The sequence below is a fragment of the Amborella trichopoda genome, chromosome 2 (assembly GCF_054954075.1).
Source record: "Amborella trichopoda isolate Santa Cruz 75 chromosome 2, AtrichopodaSantaCruz75HAP2 v2.0, whole genome shotgun sequence".
Classification (NCBI taxonomy): Eukaryota; Viridiplantae; Streptophyta; class Magnoliopsida; order Amborellales; family Amborellaceae; genus Amborella; species Amborella trichopoda.
The window spans coordinates 12,258,179-12,278,430 of record NC_142337.1 but is presented as its reverse complement, the minus strand read 5'-3'; the positions used below and the strand labels follow the sequence as shown (position 1 = coordinate 12,278,430).

The window sequence follows — 20,252 nt, the reverse complement described above, 5'->3', positions numbered from 1 at the left end:
CAACTTTTCAAAAGTTTTAAAAATATTAAACTTTTCAAAAGAAATCTTTCAGAAAAACAGATACGTCCGAAAGGTATGATCATTGATAGAGTAAAATGGTAGACTATGATTTATATTATCGACGCTAAATAGTTGAAAAAAAAAGCTTTGATGATACGTTATTACAAAGAGACGTGAGTCTCTTTATTTCATTTTTAATTTTTTTATCTTAAGCGGGGCTATTTGGGTCAATTTTACTACTCAAGAAGGGCAAAAAAAACAAAACAAAACACGTGAGTTGGCATCAGGAGGAGAGCACAATGGCCCGGCCGGAGGGCATATCGAGACTCTAGAAGGCTTTATCAGGGGTAGTTTCGACCTTATTTGGAAAAGTTCAAGGGCAATTTCGGCAATATTGTAATGACATACCTCACATTCGAGCGAGACCTGCACCTTTCTCTCTCTAAATTGAACCTCAATAGAACCGAAGAAGAGCGAAGCAGAGGTGCACACGAAAAAACACGTATAAGAGAGAGAGGGGAGGAGAGAGAGAGGAAAGGGTGGGAAAACCGCTTCAAAGTTGCGTCTCTCCGCGGCACTGGACTTTCTCTCTCTAAAGTCTACACCTCTGAAAATCACTCCAAAGAACGGATAATAACTAGGGTTTTCTTAGTTCTCTCTCTAAGTCACTGTTTCTCTCTCTAACTCCGACTCTGGGGGCTTTTTCCTAGGGTTTAGCTCTGGTTCAGGAATCCTTGCTTTTACACGGGGTTTTATGGCCATGGCTGAAAAGCTCAGGGACCTGAGCCAGCCGATAGACGTTCCGTTGCTTGATGCAACTGTTGCTGCTTTCTATGGCACGGGATCTAAAGAGGAGGTATGGCATGCACCATTAGCCATGGCGTTAGTTTTATTTACTGGTTTGGATTTGAAAGGAATGGTTCATGGATGGATTCATACTGTTGTGGTAATGGAGCGTTTGATTATGATTGTGAGGTTCAAGTAGTTTGTTGGGGACGTTGTGCTTTGCAGAGTTGGAAAATGTAGTTTTTTTTTGGGGCTGGCACTGGTGGACTAGTTCTAGGGTTTTCGTCTATTGTAGTAAACTTGTTATTTACTTCCTCTTGGTTTTACTCAATCGACTTGTTTAGTCTAGGATTTCTATGTGGACTTCATTATTTTCCCTTTTATAGCTGCAGGCTTTATGATTTTTTATTGCTTGTGATGTAAGCTATCTTGTTAATTCATCTTAAATCTGTGGTTTTTGTGATGTACAAGTTCTCAAAATTATCATTGCTGTGTGCTTTTTTGCGCACTTTTCTCAGGAAAGATTACTCCTTTTTACTATTGATCCCCTGGGATGTATTGTTTTTTATTTTTGAGGAAAGGTTAACTCATTGGTTTTTTTTTGAGGAAAGGTTAACTCACTTGTTTTTTTTTGATAATGTAATTCCAATGTGATTGTAGTTATTCCTTATAGAAAACTGATTTTTAACCAGACTTGCCTCTGGGTTTATCTTGAGGCTTGTTTGAATGCCCTTATGGAGCATAACAAGTAAAAGAGGCTCTTGCAGAGCATAATTGATTCATTGTCAGCTGACACTTTTTGCTGGTGAAGCGTTCTTACATACTGCTGTATATGATTTTGTATCTTAAGTTTGTCCTAATTAATATGTACGTTTTGATATATATATATATATATATATATATATATATATATTTATTTATTTGGGATAAAACTACACATATGCAAGAACCAAACAGTGTTTGCTGGCCATCTTTTTAACAACGATCTTAGGCACTGCTGTTAAGGGTGCATAATTGGATGCAAAGCTCTGTCGTTGGAAAAGAGTTTTGATTTCTAATGGTAGATATTTTACTTGCAAGAAAGTTGTGGTTAAGGGAGGAAGTAATTGGTCTAATGCTGTGGGCATTACATCAGAGTTTGGTATTTCTCCAGGATTGGAGCAAGTGAGAAATTAAGATAAAGTCATAGTGGCAAGCGTGTAAGAAATTAAGATAAACTCATGGTGGCACGTGAAGGGGACACTCGTCTAGCGAGTCGAGGAAAAAATCAGAGGGAGGCAAGCCAGTCTACTGGAACTTGAACTTGAAGGCCTTTTGAAGTTATGGTTATCGGTTAATTGCAATTTCGGTTGCTTGAGTTGGAATGGATGATCGTATCATACCTGTAGGGGGTGCTTCTAGCGGTCCACTAATATTACGGTGTTTATTGCACACTTGTTGGAAAGTGTGTTTGAAAGATTTTGATTAGGGCTGTTTGAGGTTTGACCTTTTTTTATTTTTATGTTAACTGTATTTCTGTGATAGTTGTTTTGTTTGCTATTGGCCTATTTGTTGAATGGAATTGTTGGTCATGTTCTGAGTTCAAACTTTGAAGGTTTGTTATTAGAGCTATAAAGAAAAGAAACTTGGATAAAAGATCTTCTTGTCTGATTCATGAGAAATTTTGTTATTTGATTGGCACTTTATAATACTGAAAGAAGCTCTGAGGTGACAGAATGGTCTTCCACTAAGTTTGCATTTCTCATTCAAGAATTTGTGGTCCTCCCATTCTCACATTATAATGGCAAAGGTTTGTGAGAGGATTCACGATGCACCTGCCTTGTACTTGTGGAGCTGTGGATTTAATTAGAGTCTGGGGATGGATAACAAGTATCTACGAAATTGAGAATTTGCTGGGTGATTGGAAGAGGCTGGGATGCTGTACCTCATTTTTGATGGAAGTTCTTTTGGGAGCCCTGGTCCTCAGTGGTTCATGGTGTTCTCAGATACTGATTGGAGGTTGTGCAAAAGTTCTGTTTATTCTTAGTGGTGCTTGTGACTTGACTAGAGTGGAGTGAAATGACATTGGGAAGTTGCTCTATCTTTCAATGTTAGAGAGAGATTCGTTCAGTGTTATCAGATGGGTTAGACAAGATAGCATGTACCCAAAGAGACTGGCTGATCTCCTGGAGGAATCCTCTACTCTGCTTGGCGCTTCTTTGCTCTTATGTTCTAAGAGAAGCTAATTGCGTGTTGTTTGACCTTGGAAGAACTAGGTGCCCTTTTTTTGGGGATGCTATTACATTTGGCTAGTTTTCTCCAATTTCTTGTTTGGTGTCTTTCCATTTGTTTCCTATGTGCTTGTTTTGTTCCTTTCTTGTCTACATGTCTCTATCCATCATAGTTAACCACCAAACTTAATTTGTTGAAAGAGTTAACCATCGAATAAGAAATGTACAGGGATCTAGATCTATGTATTCAGCCTGTATTTGCATGCTTTAGCAGTTGAAATGATCATCATAAGCTACTGGAAGTTTCACTTTTTGTGTCTACTTATTTGCAAAAGGTAACACCCCTTATGTCTACACCCTCTTTTGGTGGTGTCACTCCCTTATAATTGCACCCTAGTAGGTGGTGTGCCAGCTTGGAATGCCTCTATTCATGGTGGTTCCAAACTTTTGGAACTCCTCTAATCAGCAAAATGTTGCCAAAAAGGGGTGATATTCCCTATCAGATACAACAGAAAAAACCTATTGGATACTTCTGGAACTCCTCTAATCAGCAAAATGTTGCCAAAAAGGGGTGATATTCCCTATCAGATACAACAGAAAAAACCTATTGGATACTCTTCCACTTTGTTATGACCATTGAAGACGTTAATTTTTTTCATAATTGTAGCAAGGCCAACTATAGATATTCCCTAGATGTAACTACCAAAACATCCAGACGGGGCCTAAATAAATATTGCCATTGCCAAACTCTCAAGAAGATGTTTCTTCATAGACTCTAATTAAAAAATGACTATCAATTCTTTCTTTTGGATAAATGTAGATGACCTCTAGTGTCGTTTATGTTTGAATTTCATACACACACACATATATCTGCCTGTGTGTCCCTGCCCTGCTCTATCCTGCACAAAAGAAAAAGTCTCAAAAATGATGTAATAACAGCCGTTATCACAGTAATAGTGTTGGTTCTGTATTGTATTTATGGATTTCAAGTGCTGCGGTTCTAAGAATATGTAGAAGGAAGACTAATAATTATTCTATTGTTCGTGCAATAATCACTATGGTGATATTAAGAATTACTGTGTTTGGTAATTGTTTGGGCAACCCTAAGAGTGTTGTTATGATGCTGAACTGTTGTAAGAAAATGTTCGCTCCTAGTGTTTGTTGATTGTGTCTTTGATTGGTTTCCATTCTACATGTATCACCTGGTCCAGAATTAATGGTATGCTGCTTCTTAAACTATTAAGATTAAGCTGTCACTTCAGAGTCATTATAGGCTGGTTGATGAAGATGGCTGTTGTGCTAGTTGACAAAGCCTAGGAATAATTACCAAAACAAGTGCTGAGTCTATAGGTCCACCAAGGCTTGAATGTTGGATCTTGTGAACTTTATCCAGAAAGATTTCTTGTTTTGGATGAGCATAGCATTATGTTCATCACAGCTGAATCCATTTGTTTTGAAGTTGCATTTATATGTATCTCTGAGATGATGCATGGAAAAAGTGATGGGATTGATAATGATTTATTCACCTCTGATTACTACTGCTTAAGGTTCACAAACTCGGCTCGGGTTTGGGACTTGGGCATTGCATGAGCTTAGTAACTTGACCTGGACTAGCCTGAGTAGTGTACAGAGCCAAAATAGCCCCAAAAAAATAAAAAAAAGAAATTTAAAACGAAGGTCAAAATACAATAAAAATAGTAAAAATCAAAGCAAACTAAAAACAACATAAAAAGTCCAACTATGATGGAAAAAATACAAAACATGGATATACGAAAAAAATGATTTAGGGCCCGAGATTTCAGAGAATCCAAAAAGGGGGAAATATAAAGATAGGGCATATGACAAGAAAAACTCACAAATCATCATACAAAATCCAAATTACATATGAAATACTTATACATTGATTTCATAAGTAAACATATTTTTATTTTTCATTTTTTTAATTACCTTGAGTTTTACCCGAGTTTTTTAATTTGCAAGGGTGTGAGTCTGAGTAACTCGGTTGAGTCTGGGTGGACTTGGCGAGTCTTCGATAAACTGCTACAACTTGGTGTAACTCAGTGCCAGATTAATTAAAAGGAAACCTAAGTTATGAATAAGTCAGGTGAGGCATGAAGTTCGGACCATGTATTTTTTGTTTTATTTAGAAGTTTCTATTTTGTCCAGAAAAGGTATCTTGGATTGGCATATGCATGTATATAACTGCAGGGTTACGTTGTTGAGTTACAGTTATGTATCTCTGAGATTATGTATTAACGGAGAGATTGGTGATACTTGATTTATCTCTAACATCCTCTATTGTAACTCTCGAGTTTGCAATGGCCTTTTTAAGTTTTCTTTTCTTATATGAATGTATCTGTCCTCTATTTGACTTTCTGTGGTACTTTTCTTTAGTTGGTAAAGTCCTGTACTGATAGTGGTATGCATTGTGTCTTGGATTTAACCTGCATAATTATTGAGTGGTTATTCATTTCTTTATGTTCTATCTATCTTCGAGTTGATCCTCGTACTACAGGCTCTGTCTATCATAGTTTAAGTCTACTGGCTTTCCCTTTACTTTTTTATCTTTCTCATGAATTTTAATGTACCAGTGTTCTGGAAATTAACGAATGTGCTATTGTTTCTATATGTAGAGGGCTGCTGCAGATCAAATTTTGCGAGAGTTACAGAACAATCCAGATACGTGGCTGCAAGTGGTTCACATTCTGCAGAACTCGCAGAATCTGAATACCAAGTTCTTTGCACTTCAGGCAATTTCTTAAGAGCTCTTGGTCGCTTTTGGTTTGGTCTGTTGGGGGTGGCATGGGGAAGGGGGGGGTGTGTGTTATCTTCTTTAAATCAAAGTTTATGGTGCTTCTATAAATTGTCATCTTTTTTGTTGTGGGCTATTTGGATTGCACTTTTCTGGTTATGCTGGTTGTCCATTTGAGGCATGTATATGAATTTTCCTGTTATATGACGTTGCATTTTCTTTGGTACAATCTGAAATATAGTTTCTAAGATCTCCTTTTGCTTCTGTTCTAATTGCCATTATTTTGTTTGATGCTCTCAGTAAGCATTTGAACTAACATAGATTAGTTTATTATTGATACTGACATCATTTCATTCCTAGCCTGTGAGTTTCTCCCAGTTGTTCATTAACGTATCTAAATCCCGTGATTGATCCGGGCTTATTGCTCATGGCAGGCCTAGAAGCCCTCTGTACCTCATTGAGTCTTCTTCTTTGTTGGCCTATGCTCCTTGTTAAACGACTTGCCACTCCTCTTCTTCTCTAATAAGTCGACCTTGTTATTGGACGTCCCATGTAGTTTTCTGTTGGCTTCTTCCATTAACTGGGGCTGAGCCTGCCTTTGTCAGGGAAACAGCCTGTATCTATTTTAATGTTGGTCTTTCTCCAACTGGGGACTTTCCCATCTTTCCTATTCTTTATTGTCCTTCCTCAGTTTTGAATAAATGTTTGATGATCAGTAGATGATATAAAAAGAAAAATAATCACTGATTGGCAGTCATTAGAATGTGTTCTCTATAGTCTGTCCTATTTTTTCTGTTTAATTGTTGTGGTAGAATCTCTGGATGGTTGCTGAGAGTTTCCACGAGGCCCGGGTTGGCATGCCTGGAAAACCTTGATCAGAAAGATAGTTTTGTATAGTTATTTAATGGTCAATAAATGATACATAATGAAAATAATTACTGGTCTGGAGTCATAACAATGTGATGTCTGTATAATCTTTTCTATTATATCTGATCTTATGGTAGAATCTATGGTGAACTTCTGGCGTTGTTTTTGAATGAGTGCTTGCTATTCTTGATGGATGCTCTAGATGCAGTTTGTATTCTGATGTTCTACAAAAATTTATTTGTTAAATAATTAGTAATTGCTGGTTTTGCTCTATACAGGTTCTTGAAGGTGTTATCAAATATAGATGGAATGCGCTGCCAGTTGACCAGCGAGATGGGATAAAAAATTACATATCGGATCTCATTGTACAGGTATGCCAAATTCTTCAGTTTGTGTTTTGTATTCTTAACTATAGGTTTGTCTTTAATATTCCTGCTTTGTTCTTTCTGCTGTATTTTTTTTGAAACGAGTTGACTGTTAATATATCAAAAGATAATTTTGATATGCATCTAAAAAAATGTGGCGACCCACAACCCGTTGCTCAATACTCTCTTCAAAAGAGGAGAGACATGTGAATGCCACTATTAAAAAAATGGTGGATTTAGTGAGAGAAAGAGAGGGTGAGAGGGAGAGGGAAAGAAAGTGATTGAGAATATTATGTTATTTCTTTTTTTCATATTATGTTTCTACAAGTTCTCTTATTAACATATATGATTTTGTGATGCGTGTTCCTTGTATAGCTCTCGAGTAATGAAGTTTCATTCCGACGGGAGAGGCTTTACGTCAATAAATTGAATATAATACTTGTTCAGGTAATTTGCATCAAGGTTCATGTTACTCCTTTTCTGAGCACTGTACCATCCAAATGATGTGATATTTTGCATTTTGAAGTTTTAATGCAATAAATAAGGATAGTCTTAGAATTTCTAATCTATGAGAAGTAATTGGCCTTACTATAACCATTCTTGTAGGGTCTTTCAACCAGTTTAGGTTCTTGGACACTTAAGATGTCTGGTTTGAGTTGATAAATTAGTCTGCCATTTTAATCATCTTTTCCTTTTCAAGTTGTAACTTATCTGTGTTATATAACAATGTAGGTGTTGAAGCATGAATGGCCTGCCAGATGGCCGACATTCATTCCTGACCTTGTTTCAGCTGCCAAGAGTAGTGAGACAATATGTGAAAATTGCATGGCTATATTGAAGGTATTGTTGCTTCTAGGGAATTTCCTTACAAATATGGTAACTCCATTTTCTTTTAACTAATGCAATCTTTGGTATTCAGCTTCTGAGCGAAGAGGTTTTTGATTTCTCGCGAGGTGAAATGACACAGCAAAAAATCAAAGAACTAAAACAGTCATTGAACAGGTTTGGTGATGTTCCCCTTCTGGCTCTCTTTTTATAGTGCCTTCTGAATCTTCTTCTTGGCTATTCTTTGCTCTGTAACTGTTCAAACTTCTAAATATTGTTTAAACATGCTTTTTTTAGATTACTTTCCACTTACTCTGCTAGATTTTCCTCCTCCCTGTTTATGTATAAGCATGTAGCAGCATACTCGTTTTGTGGTAATGCCATATACACATATTGCCTTCCTGTAAATGCTATGATTAAGATTCCTTGTTCTTTTGGATACTTCTGCTTACAGCATACAGTCTTTGACTTTATCTACATGTCACAATGTCTGTAGGATTTTGTGAGATAAGTTTGAATTTTTGGGATTGTTGTATTTCAAGACACTACTTTGCCCTTCCTTACTAAATTGGGGGTAGACGGTTTAGAATTTGCTGATACATTTCTTTGGTTTGTGCAGTGAGTTTCAACTCATACATGAGTTATGCTTATATGTTCTATCAGCATCTCAAATGACAGAGCTGATACGGGCAACATTAGCGACACTTAATGCTTTTCTGTCATGGATTCCTGTTGGTTATATTTTTGAGTCTCCCCTGGTTTGTACTTCCATGACTTCAAAGTAATATCCATGTGAAATTGGAATTGTTTCATGAGTTTTACCTGGTTAACAAAGATGGTTTTTGTATTTTAATCATATGTCTAGACAATCAACATGTGAGTCTGACACACTTGCTCTTTTGTTGGTTTTTGAATAGTTGGAGACATTGTTGAATTTCTTTCCATTGGCATCTTATAGAAACCTGACTCTTCAGTGTTTGACTGAGGTAACTTGCTGTTACCCAGCTTTTGCTACTTGCAACATCTCAAGGATTCTCTAAATGCGCTTAGTTCTTTTACATTTCTCAATTTTTTGCTTCTTCCAGGTTGCTGCTCTTCACATTGGAGACTATTACGACATGCATTATGTCAAACTGTACAACATTTTCATGGTGCATTTACAGGTATAATGATTTTGTCGGATAGGTTATGTTCTTAACGCTCATTGAGATTGAATTCTTTGTGATTTTCTTATGGTATCCTTTCTTATGTCTTCACTGTTTTGAAGAGAGTTTTTTCCTCATTATTAATCATGTTGTTGTGGTCTCAACCTTTTGTGGTATCACTTTGAGTTCTTCTAAATTTTGATGCCTGGTTTTGGATAATAGACTATACTCCCACCTGGGACCAATATCCCGGATGCTTATGCAAATGGTTCCAGTGACGAGCAGGTATTTGGATGTTGTGTCATTTCATTGTTGATGCTTGCTGCTGTAACCTATTTCATGCATGGCTATGCTTTATCAAGTAATCAGATTCTTTTGGTCAAATGTAGTTGTTTCCAAGTCTTCCAGTAATCGATATATTTTTGGTTTACTGTCCAGGCATTCATTCAGAACCTGGCGCTTTTCTTCACTTCATTTTTCAAGGCAAGTTCTCTTTTTGCAGCTTGACTACTTGAATTGCATAGTAATATGTGCTTCTTAGGAATCTGAGTAGGTCGTGGTACTTTGCAACTCGATTTATTGCTTGCAGGATGGGGTTTCCTGGTGCTTTTGATGATAAGGTTAATGGTTTGAAACATGTACTTATTTGTTTGGCTGATTGAGTACTCAGCGAGTGCCGAGTCCATTTAATTGTTCAGTATGTTTGTGATGGAGACAGTTCTGATCACTATAGAGATTATCTGCATCTGATTTGGATATTTATTATGCAGTCTCACATTCGAGTTCTTGAATCCACACCTGAAAATCGCGCTGCACTTCTAATGGGTCTTGAGTATTTAATTGGAATTTCTTATGTGGATGATACCGAGGTTTTTAAGGTATTAAATAATATTACCTGCCCCTTATTTTCCTTTGTAACCCATTTACATTCTTCATGAATGTGCACTGTATTTTCCTTGCATAGGTCTGCCTGGACTATTGGAATTCATTGGTCTTAGAGCTCTTTGAAGCCCACCATGGTGTGGAGAATCCTGCTGCTAGTATAAACATGATGGGACTTCAGGTAACTTGTATGCTTTATGTGGAATGGCTAAAATTTAGAGGTTATGAGTTCTTTGACATCCTCCCTCCAAATGATTACCTACCGAATTATATTGGTGATTAATGGGCATGCACACTAGATGATTCCTGGGATTCTTATAGACCATGAACTATTTGAAGTTTGAACAGGTTCTTGCTTTGTTTCCTCTCTAAGTCAGCAAGTTCCTCATGTTTTCATTAATTATGAGGGGTTTGTTGGAGTTGTATGCGGCATTGGTGACTGAAATACGCTTTTAAAAAAAGACAGATGGGATATATTGTTGCTTTCATACTACATGTACCAGGGAGATGGTAATTAGGGTTCGGATATAGAGGACTGGGGAGTTCATAACATTTGAGAGGGTCATCAGATAGTGCTATATCGGAAGTGTTTCCCTGGAATTGCTCTGTTACTATATCTATTTGTTCCTGCTTTAATTGCTCTAGAACTATATATCCAGAGATGCATTGAATGTGTAAGAGCACAATGTGGGTTTAGTGTTTTATGCTTTTTCCCATTTGATTTGGTGTCAATCTCGAATATCACTGCTGGCAGAAATTTTTCTTGTTTCTCAAAAAATAAAAGAAACAAGAAATCTATGAAGTCGTTCCTTGAGGTCAAGTGGCCAGTGCTGTCGAGGTTTGTGTGTACTTCAGTGATCCCTCGCATTTGATTATTGATTTTCTCTTCATGTCAATATGACAATAGGGTTACTCAATGTATTATAGTCTTTGGTTAATTTTCCAATGTGTAGGTCCATATAGATTTGAATATCAATTTGTTGGGTGCTGGAGTTGGAATTATATGGAGCTGGTTCTCGAAGTTAAATCTAAAAGTGGGCATTTGTTGGATGCTTAGGCTTCTGAAAGATCCTTGATTAACAGAGTTTTTTTGACAATATTCCGTATTGGATTAGATTTGGACAATTTGTCCCGGGAGCTCTTTGAAAAGGCACCTGGAAAGTTGCTCTAGATGATGGGTTCCCCAGTTTCTTTGTGTGTTTGTGTTCTCAAAGAGATGGAGTTGCTTGAGGGCTTGTTCATGGTTGGCATTGTAAATAGGAAAGTGTGATTTAATTTTAGATGCAACATGCAAAAGTTGTCAAGGTAATTTTTGCACTAGTAGGGTTTCTGATTATATATAACTAGTGGAGACACTTATGGAGTCGGGCACTCCTATGAAATGTCTATGGAAATAACCTTATGCTAGATTTGTGAAGATCCTACTGTCATTTCCTAATGCAACTTCTTCTACACTAGATTCAATCAATTGATATGTGGTAATTACAATTGATTTATTAATAAAATCTAAACTTATTAACAGCATAAAAAAAAAAAATCTAAACTTATTAATATATTTTTTGTTATGGACCAAGAAAAGAAAACATGATAGATTCAATTGTTCCGTTCTTTTTTAAGGTTGTTTACAGTGTCAAAAAAAGAGAAAAAAAGTTGTTTAGTTCTCCTGGTCATCTAATTTCAAGTTCTTTCTACTTTTTTTTTTTTTAATATTTTTTTATTTTTTGCAATTCTGTTTCTTTTTTGTTGATTTCTAGTGCTTGTTTATGGAAATTTTAAATTCTTTAAAACTTAGCACTTCTGTAAGCATACTATATACCAGAAGGTTCGGAGCATAAGCTGTCTGGTCCATACAGACTGCTGGTGCACATGGATGTGATCTTAAGCTCTCTCCAAGAGGCTGGATGTAGGGTGTCTCTCGTTTGATCTTTTTTGAATGTCCTTGAAATTTATTTTGCTCTTTGTATGCATCCTTAGATGCAATTTGATGCAGTCTCTCTCTTAAATGGCATCATTATTTATCGAAAGACATTTGAGTTTTCATACTGGATGACATTTTGACATGCTTCAGCTCTACCATGTAACCCAGTGGCTTGAAACTCTTACTCTTATTATATCTATTTATGTATTTGTTTATTGTAGTTCTTTTTTTTTTTCTGATCAGAAACTAATCCATCCTGAAGTTTGAGCTTTACTGTGATTTGAAACTTCCAATTCATGGAAAAAAGTAAATTTGGTGCATTTTTTTTATTTATCATGTACGATGAAGGTCCTGCTTTCTGTATTGATGGCTCTTTTACTATTCTGAATTCAGTTTCGTTGCTTGTATTTGTTTTTGCAAGGAATGTTGTAGTTCTCTTTTTCATTTTGGATTTTGGTTGATTGTTTTTTTACAATTTTTGTAGATGCCTCTACTTTCTGGCATGGTTGATGGTCTTGGTTCAGCACTTTCTCAAAGACGGCAACTCTATGCTGGTCCTATGTCAAAATTGAGAATGCTTATGATTTCTCGTATGGCTAAGCCGGAAGAGGTCTTAATTGTGGAAGATGAAAATGGAAATATTGTTCGTGAAACAATGAAAGATAATGATGTCCTTGTTCAGTATAAGGTGTGCTTATTCACTGTGTTAAAGATGTATATTACATATTACTTTCTGATTTTAGTTACCCTTGTGGTTTTACAAGATGATGCCCTCGTTTATTCCTTTTTTATTTTTATTTTTGTTTTTATGGGGGTTCACCCAGTTTGCTTGAGGGACAAACTTCGAGGCTGGTACCTTTGATCCCCCCCCCCCCCTGCACACTAGATGTTTCACAGTTGGGCCAGAAGTCCAGGGACTTGCCACTTTCTTATTGATATAAAGATGCTATATTACTTCATTATTTGGCGGACCATATGGAGGCTTTCCTTTGGTTTATTCTGGGTTTTTGTTGTAGTATTTATTTAATGTCCACATCAAATCGGCTCATGCATGTTTGTTCTTCTTTCTTATCATTGTTTGGCTTTAACAGATCATGAGGGAAACCCTGATTTACTTGTCACACCTTGATCATGATGATACCGAGCAGCAGGTATGCACTTAGGTTTAGTACATTAAAACTGTCTTTATTGAGCTGACACTACTACATGTTGTCCAGATGGTCATTGTTATTCTTAACTTTCGAATATCATTTTGATTGCATCATGTTGGATTCTTCGTGTTTACCCGATAACAATGTTATGTTCCTTAACATGGATAGATTTTGCTACCCTTGAAAACATACATAGATTTACATGTACCTCCTGCAACCAAAAAAGAAAGGTAGTCCTGGTATGAATGAAGGCTCACCATTAACTCCTATGTTGTTTCAAATATTTTTACCATTTTGATATGCTCAGGCAACATTTTTTTTGTGGGGGAAAGAATAAAATTGGTTGGGCAATTTATTGGACGAACTTCTAGGGTTTGAACCTCTACCTCTCTCATACGATCCTGGATATCTACCACTAGGTCAGAGCTTAAGGAATGATATACATGGACATCTAAAATGGATTATTTATGCATGTTTCATTTGGACTTGCACGGGTGTAACTTTTATTATGGATCAGAAATACAACTGATTCTCATATTTCCAAAAAATGATTGGCGCTAGCTCATTATTCTTATGAACTAAAAGATCTGTCATACGCAAACATACTTAGATACGTATGAAGTTTATATTTTTTTGGTGAGTACATGTGAAATGTACTGTAGAATGCAGGCATTTTGATTTCGATATGCAGTATCTAGTCAGGCTTTGGCCTTACATACAAAGCATGTAACATGATTTAGGTTGAAGCTCATGCTCCTTATTTTTGAATGTATGATCTGGTTCCTTTTACTCTAAATGGACTACTAATCAAGGATTTATTTTATACAGTATCATTTTTCCTTCTGTTTTTGATGGCGCTGTGGTCTGGTACTGCACATGCCTTTAAGATTAAAGGTCAACAGCATTCTTGCCTTGCTATATTGAATGGTTTCTGGAAATGGCCTCAAGTCCTCAATCCTCATTATGTTTTTGTGAATCGAGTTTAATTCTAATGAAATTGTTAGAAAGGTTTAGATAACTTTGTTGGAAACAGCACAGTTCTCTGGTAATTTCAGCTTGTTTCCTTTTATTTATGACATAATTGTGGGAAGTGGGAGCATTCCGGGAGTGTTTTATGATTTGGAAGTGGGGAATTGTGAGGCTAGAAGCTTTCTTCGAGTAGGTATATTTTTTGGGTAATTAAAATAAAAATATATAGGTATAGCCCATCCATACAATGCAAATCTCAGGAATTGAGATTCTTACTTGTTTGGAATCACACTCCCAACCACTTGGAACTGCACAAGTAATTATCAAGGAATAATCTCTTGGTATTAGAATTGATATATTGAATATGCTTAGCCATAATTCCCCTAATATTGGAATTGAGGTCTTGGAATTGAGGTCCTTGATTGTCAACACGGGTTTCCCTGATAGTGGAATCGATGTATTGAGTACCCTTAATCATGGTTCCCCTACAAGTGTTGCAATCCCGGAACTAGAGTTCCCTAAGTGCAACATTGGGGCTTAATGGAGCTTCTAGATTGAATAAAGTAAGCAAAATTATTTGATTTGTCTACCATAAGGAAATAATGAATTTAGGTGTGGCATCAATAGGCGATAAGACTAGAGAGAGTAGACTTAGGTGGGCTGGCCATGTGTGGTGTCGACCAATTACAATACCTGTTAGGAGGTGCGAGTTAGTTCAAGTGGAAGGATTGAAAAGGGCACGGGTAGACCCAAAACGACGTGGTTGGAAGTAGTCCGAAAAGATATGGGGACTTATGGCCTCACTAATAGTATGGCCTTTAATAGAGCAGAATGGCGGAACAAGATTCGTGTAACCAATTAATTGGGAAAAGGCTATAATGATGATGATCTTGAACCCTAGACTTGTTAAAGCGTGTTATCATGGTCCAATAGGGAAATCATGTTTGGATTCCAAATAACTTAGGGCTGTGGAATCTGTATTCCAAATAACTTAGATCGAGATTCCTAAAAGGTGCAAGCAAGATTCCTTAATTTAAAGAACCGGGTTCTGCAGAAATTTGTTGATTGAAGTGCTGAAGCGAGATTCTGAGGTGGAGTCGCCACCTTGGGTGGAAGATTCCTGTAACTAATTCTAAAATCTATGAAATCTCATTATTATTATGCTTTTGTGTGAGTCCTGGCTCTTTTTTCTACATTCCTACTACTAATTATAGAATACCTCTGTTACATATTCTGTATTTTAGTAATTCTAGTAGAAGTTTAATCCTGTGTCCGATCTGAGCTATTCTGCAATTTTATGAGGTTCAGTCGATTCCTAATTATTGTACATAAATAGAATTTTGGGCAATAAACCCATAAAATTTGTCAATCTTGAGAAGAGCTACACATGAATCATAAGTGCCGCTGAGAAGATTTGACTGTTTGATGTGTACTCCTTAGTGTCTGATTCGACTTTTAGAGCCCAACCTGTGATATATGAGGACTCACTTGAGCCTTTTCATTGCTAGTTTCTATATGCAATATGAACAATAAGTTCCTGGATTTTCCAGTTGGATTAGATTTGCAATGGTTAATATGGACATTGGTCATTTCTTGGAGGAGGATGGGGATGGTATTGAACTGATTCGAATATAGAATGGATGCCTTTTATCAATTCTTTGAAGCTTAGTTGCAAGAACCTTTCATCTGGATTCTGATTCTCTATCCCCATACATAATACTCCCATAATGTTCACTATAACTAAGGATTGGAGGAAGGAAATGGGGACAATTCAGGGGGGAAGGGAATCTATGATCCTTGTAGGCTTTTTTACTAAAGGTGATAAATATCATCTAGTGGATAAACCACAAAATCACTAATCCAGATCTGGATTGGTTCGGGAAGGGACCTTCTTAGTTTCTTTACAGAACCGGGACGATTTGATGTTAAAAAATTCGCTTGGTTCTTCTGATAGAAGGGGGGGATTCCTTGGCAAGAATCAGGATCTGTTTCATCTTTCTAAACCCCATTTAAAAAAAATCTGCCACTTTAATCCATTTTCCCTCATTTCTTCACCATTTATCCTGAACTTTTCCCAGACTCTTCATCTTTGAGCCCTCTACAATATCTGCCCAATTATTTATTGGATCAAAACCCCTTTGATTGACATCAGTCAAACCCTTTTTTTTTTTTATTTGGGAAGAACCTAGCTCAGATTTGTCAAAAATAGTCTCGGTTTTGAGTTTTTATCTCTCGTCGAATTGATCTCGGGGCCTAGGGTTAATTGGAGCTAATGATGGTGGTAGTTTAGATGCTATGCAGTATCAACTCGAATTGTTTACAGGGCAATAGCTACATCGTCTATGGAATTTAAAGTTAATGACGGTGTTATTTTTGCAATGGAATTCAATTATTATGAATCTTCACACATACTGTTCAAAATCTCATCTCTTTGCAACTGCATAGAATTTGTCTTGGTTGAGATCTTAATATGCAATGTAACATTTGGGAAGCTCATTTGTTGGTTCGGGTGCCTCTTTTCCCCTATCTTTGACTTTTGTCTTCATAATTATCTGAGGATTATAATATGAACTGTGGCTTGTTTGCTGCATGCAATCCTTTATCCTTTTTTTTTTTGTGTTTGTTTTTTCGGTTTTTGGGGGAGGGGGGGCGGGGGGTGTTTAGTCTGCATTTCAATCCTTGCTTGTGATTCATCTTCAAACCCTGTTGAAGATGAAGACTTTGAGCTTCATTTTTTTTTGCCCATTGTACTTGTACTCTGGAGCTTGAGAAATGGCAATGGTGAATGGTATAGAAATCGAATGTAATTTCAGTTGTAAGAGATTTAGCGACATGCAATTTTAACTATATTGGAAGTATAATGACGTGAATCTAGTGAGCAGATGTTCACTTCTCTTTTGTTGTCATGGCATTGTGTAATGAGAAGGTGCTTCATTTTGCGATATATTATCCTTCAAAAGTTTTTTCTTCCCTTAGTGAGATCTGAGGTGTTACCTTACTAATGTGCAACAAATTAAGGTTGCTCTCTCTCTCTCTCTCTCTCTCTCTCTCTCGGGGTTGCTGTACAACTAATTTGAATCACCATCATCGTCATCAAAGTTTTATCCCAACTAATTGGGGTTGGCTATGACTAATTTGAATATGTTGACTTAGTAATACTATGGGGTATCTTTTCTGCTATTTGACCAATATGGAATTAGGGCTTTAAGAGAGACTGGATGTATGAGCTCAATGTTATTTAATGACTTAGCTGACTCTGATTCTTTGTACTTTAGATGTTGAAAAAACTAAGCAAGCAATTGAATGGAGAGGATTGGACGTGGAACAATCTTAACACACTGTGCTGGGCCATTGGATCAATATCAGGGTCTATGATGGAAGATCAGGTACTTTTCTTGATGTTGTGCATGACTGCTCTGTAAGCGGTTCGCAGCATTTTTCTAAATCTTTGTGGGAAATGTTTTTGGCATCCATTCAGTATTTGTAGGCATATATGGATGTGTGCATGCATGTGTGTTGGCTCAATGAACGATTATGTTTGCATGCATATTTCATGAGGGTCCAGGTGCGCATAGTGCTTGGTTATGGGTGGGTGGCGATTATGCATGTGTGAGGCTGTAAGCAATGTTTGCATGAGAGTAACATGCATGAGTAGGGTCCTTTGCATGAGAATCAGGATCATGAGTAAGGCTATGTGCATGTTTGAGCCATTTGGACATGCATGTGGAAGATATACCCCCATCTGGATACATGTCTAGATGTTTATAGATGTTATAATTGCATATGCTCGCTTGGCAGTGGATTTCAGTCCGATTTCGCATTTTTCTTTCTTCATTGGTTATTTATTGCATCAGTGATCATGTCATAAGTTGATTGTTTTGCATTTTTCTGTTGTCGTTGTTGCGCTTCATTATTATTTTGATATTGTGCATACTATGCTGGCAGGAAAATCGGTTTTTGGTGACAGTCATCCGCGATTTACTAAACTTGTGTGAAATTACCAAAGGGAAGGATAACAAAGCTGTTATTGCAAGCAACATTATGTGAGTTAACTATCGTCATTGTTTTGTATTTATTAGTAGCCTACAATGTCAAAAATTCAGCTGCCTGGCCGCCTAGGTAGTTTAGGCAGGCTACCGAACTGAAGGAGCCTAGTTGGGTGCCCTGGGCGTCCATGTGCCTAGGCGCCCACCTTTTGCCCTAGGTGCCTGCCTATGCGGGCTCAAGGTGGGCGCTAGGTGGGACTAAAGATTGATCAGAGGTTTGTTGGCCCGATCTCACAAAGTTTGCATGATCCGAAGCAGCGCAGCAGGCAGCCTTTGCCTTCCTAGGGTTTGCTTTTTTTAAAAAAATGACGTAAGCTGCCTTAAAAATTTAGAAATATGTACAGGCCTAGAAAGAAGTACGCAAGCCCCCTTAAAAGAAAGTAAAAAGACGTAAGTTTTAAAAGAAGGACTAGAGAGAATTAAAAAATGTAAGAAGAAGATCTTTAGTTCCCCTAAAGAAGAAGAAGAAGAAGAAGATCCCGAGGAGGAGGAAGAGGAGGCACCAGGGTTCAAGAAAGAGAAACAATCTTTTCAGAAGAAAAACCATAACTGCTATTAATGTTGAAGAAACCCTCTCCTCTCTCTCTCTCTCTCTTCCCTCTTTTTTTCCTAAAGAAGTAGAAGAAGAGGAAGACAAAGAAGAAGAAGAAGAAGAAGACCCCAAGATGATAATGATAAAGAAGAAGAAGAAGTAGAAGGCCCCAAGGAGGAGGAGGATGAGGAGGAGGAGGCAGCGTGTTTCAAGAGAAAGAAACTGTCTCGAGAAGAAAAACCCTAACTGCTATATCATTGAAGAAGCCCCTCTCCTCTCTCTCCTCTTTTTTCTCCCTTTCACAAACAAGAACTGGGTGTTGCAAAAGCAGTAGGGATCAAGATAGAAAAACAGGATGAGAAAACATGATAGGCCATTAACGTTGCAGAAATTCTCTCCTCTCTCTCTCTCTCTCTCCTCCACAACGGCCATTAATGTTGCAGTAACACTCCTCTCTCTTGCCTCTATTTTCCTTCCTCGCTTTGCACCCTGAGAATCAAGATATGGTATGAGACTATCAAAATATTCTAAAATTTCCCTTTTTTGTCAGTGATCTTTCTAATGATACCCGGCTATCTTCTCTTCACAATAATCTAGAAGTAACCACCACCACCTTTATGGCCGCTTACAAACCTTTTTTAATTTTTTTTGAAAAATATACTATATACTGATATTGTTTCCGAACGTGTAGGTATGTTGTTGGACAATACCCGAAGTTTCTGAGGGCTCATTGGAAGTTTCTAAAGACTGTTGTGAACAAATTGTTTGAATTCATGCATGAAACACATCCAGGCGTGCAGGTTCTTGTCATCCTAACTCATCAGATGACGCAATATTATCTCTACATGTTTTAAATGATGAATATTTATGATTGCTCCCATTTTCTTGGAGTATTGGTTCCTTATCAGTGATTTGTTTATGTTGTTCATGATTGCTCCCTTTTTTCTTGGAGTATTGGTTCCTTATTAGTGATTTGTTTATGTTGTTTTTTTTTCATTAGTTTAGAAAAGTTGTAGGCAGTTCTAGGCTGTTCTTTCTGTTATTACATTTTTTGTAAATTTTGTTGAATGATTTCCCGTTCTTGTGATTGAGATAAGTGGTTGCTATTATACAACCTAACCTATTAGTTTTATATATCTATCTATATATATATATATATATATATATATATATATATATATATATATATATATATATATATATATATATATATATATATTTCAACAGTTCTATAATATATAATGAAGCAATCTTTAAAAACCATCTGAGGGCAATTTGTTGACTCAATTTTAAATATACACTCCTTTCATTTTAATGAACAATAACAAAAAAGTAAATTTTTAGAACACACCCTCACCCTAGAAAGTGTGTTTCTTGCTCAATTAATACGGGCCTTTCATTTTGGTAAGATGCTTCGATCGAAGCCTTAGAATGACGTTTTCCTTTTCAAATTTTTTAGATGGCTTTATTATCATTAGATGCACAATGTTAAAAAAAGAAAGAAATGATTTTGAGTTCTTAAAGGCCTAGATCTTGAACTTCACCACATGGATGTTTTAGATTCATTGTTGGAGGGGGGTTTATTTTGACCATATGTAGAGTCCAAATTGAATTTTATTTTTCTTGGGATTGATTATTAGAATGAAGAGAAGGGGTGTGCAACTTTTGAGGTCATACAAATACTGCAAATATGGTTTTCTAGAAGTTAGGTTTCATTAAATTACAATGACATGGTGACATGAAATCACTCCCCTATACTATTTATTTATTTATATATATAAGTTTCTATGTTTGTCAGTGTTTC

General features: G+C 36.7%; 1 protein-coding gene across 1 annotated transcript in view; it reads left to right on the top strand.

Annotated features, from left to right (window-relative positions):
- Positions 1-427: 427 nt before the first annotated feature.
- The window catches only part of LOC18448035 (protein EXPORTIN 1A), a 36,063-nt gene continuing 16,238 nt past the window's right edge, over positions 428-20,252 (top strand). Inside the window, exons 1-18 of the mRNA XM_011630151.3 lie at positions 428-856; positions 5,630-5,746; positions 6,894-6,986; positions 7,356-7,427; positions 7,713-7,820; positions 7,900-7,982; positions 8,425-8,563; positions 8,723-8,791; positions 8,891-8,968; positions 9,173-9,235; positions 9,389-9,433; positions 9,721-9,828; positions 9,915-10,013; positions 12,235-12,438; positions 12,842-12,901; positions 17,146-17,256; positions 17,816-17,913; positions 19,140-19,248. Coding sequence (XP_011628453.1) covers positions 755-856; positions 5,630-5,746; positions 6,894-6,986; positions 7,356-7,427; positions 7,713-7,820; positions 7,900-7,982; positions 8,425-8,563; positions 8,723-8,791; positions 8,891-8,968; positions 9,173-9,235; positions 9,389-9,433; positions 9,721-9,828; positions 9,915-10,013; positions 12,235-12,438; positions 12,842-12,901; positions 17,146-17,256; positions 17,816-17,913; positions 19,140-19,248 — 1,758 coding nt within the window. The 5' untranslated portion in view covers positions 428-754. The remainder of the gene's footprint in view (positions 857-5,629; positions 5,747-6,893; positions 6,987-7,355; positions 7,428-7,712; positions 7,821-7,899; positions 7,983-8,424; positions 8,564-8,722; positions 8,792-8,890; positions 8,969-9,172; positions 9,236-9,388; positions 9,434-9,720; positions 9,829-9,914; positions 10,014-12,234; positions 12,439-12,841; positions 12,902-17,145; positions 17,257-17,815; positions 17,914-19,139; positions 19,249-20,252) is intronic.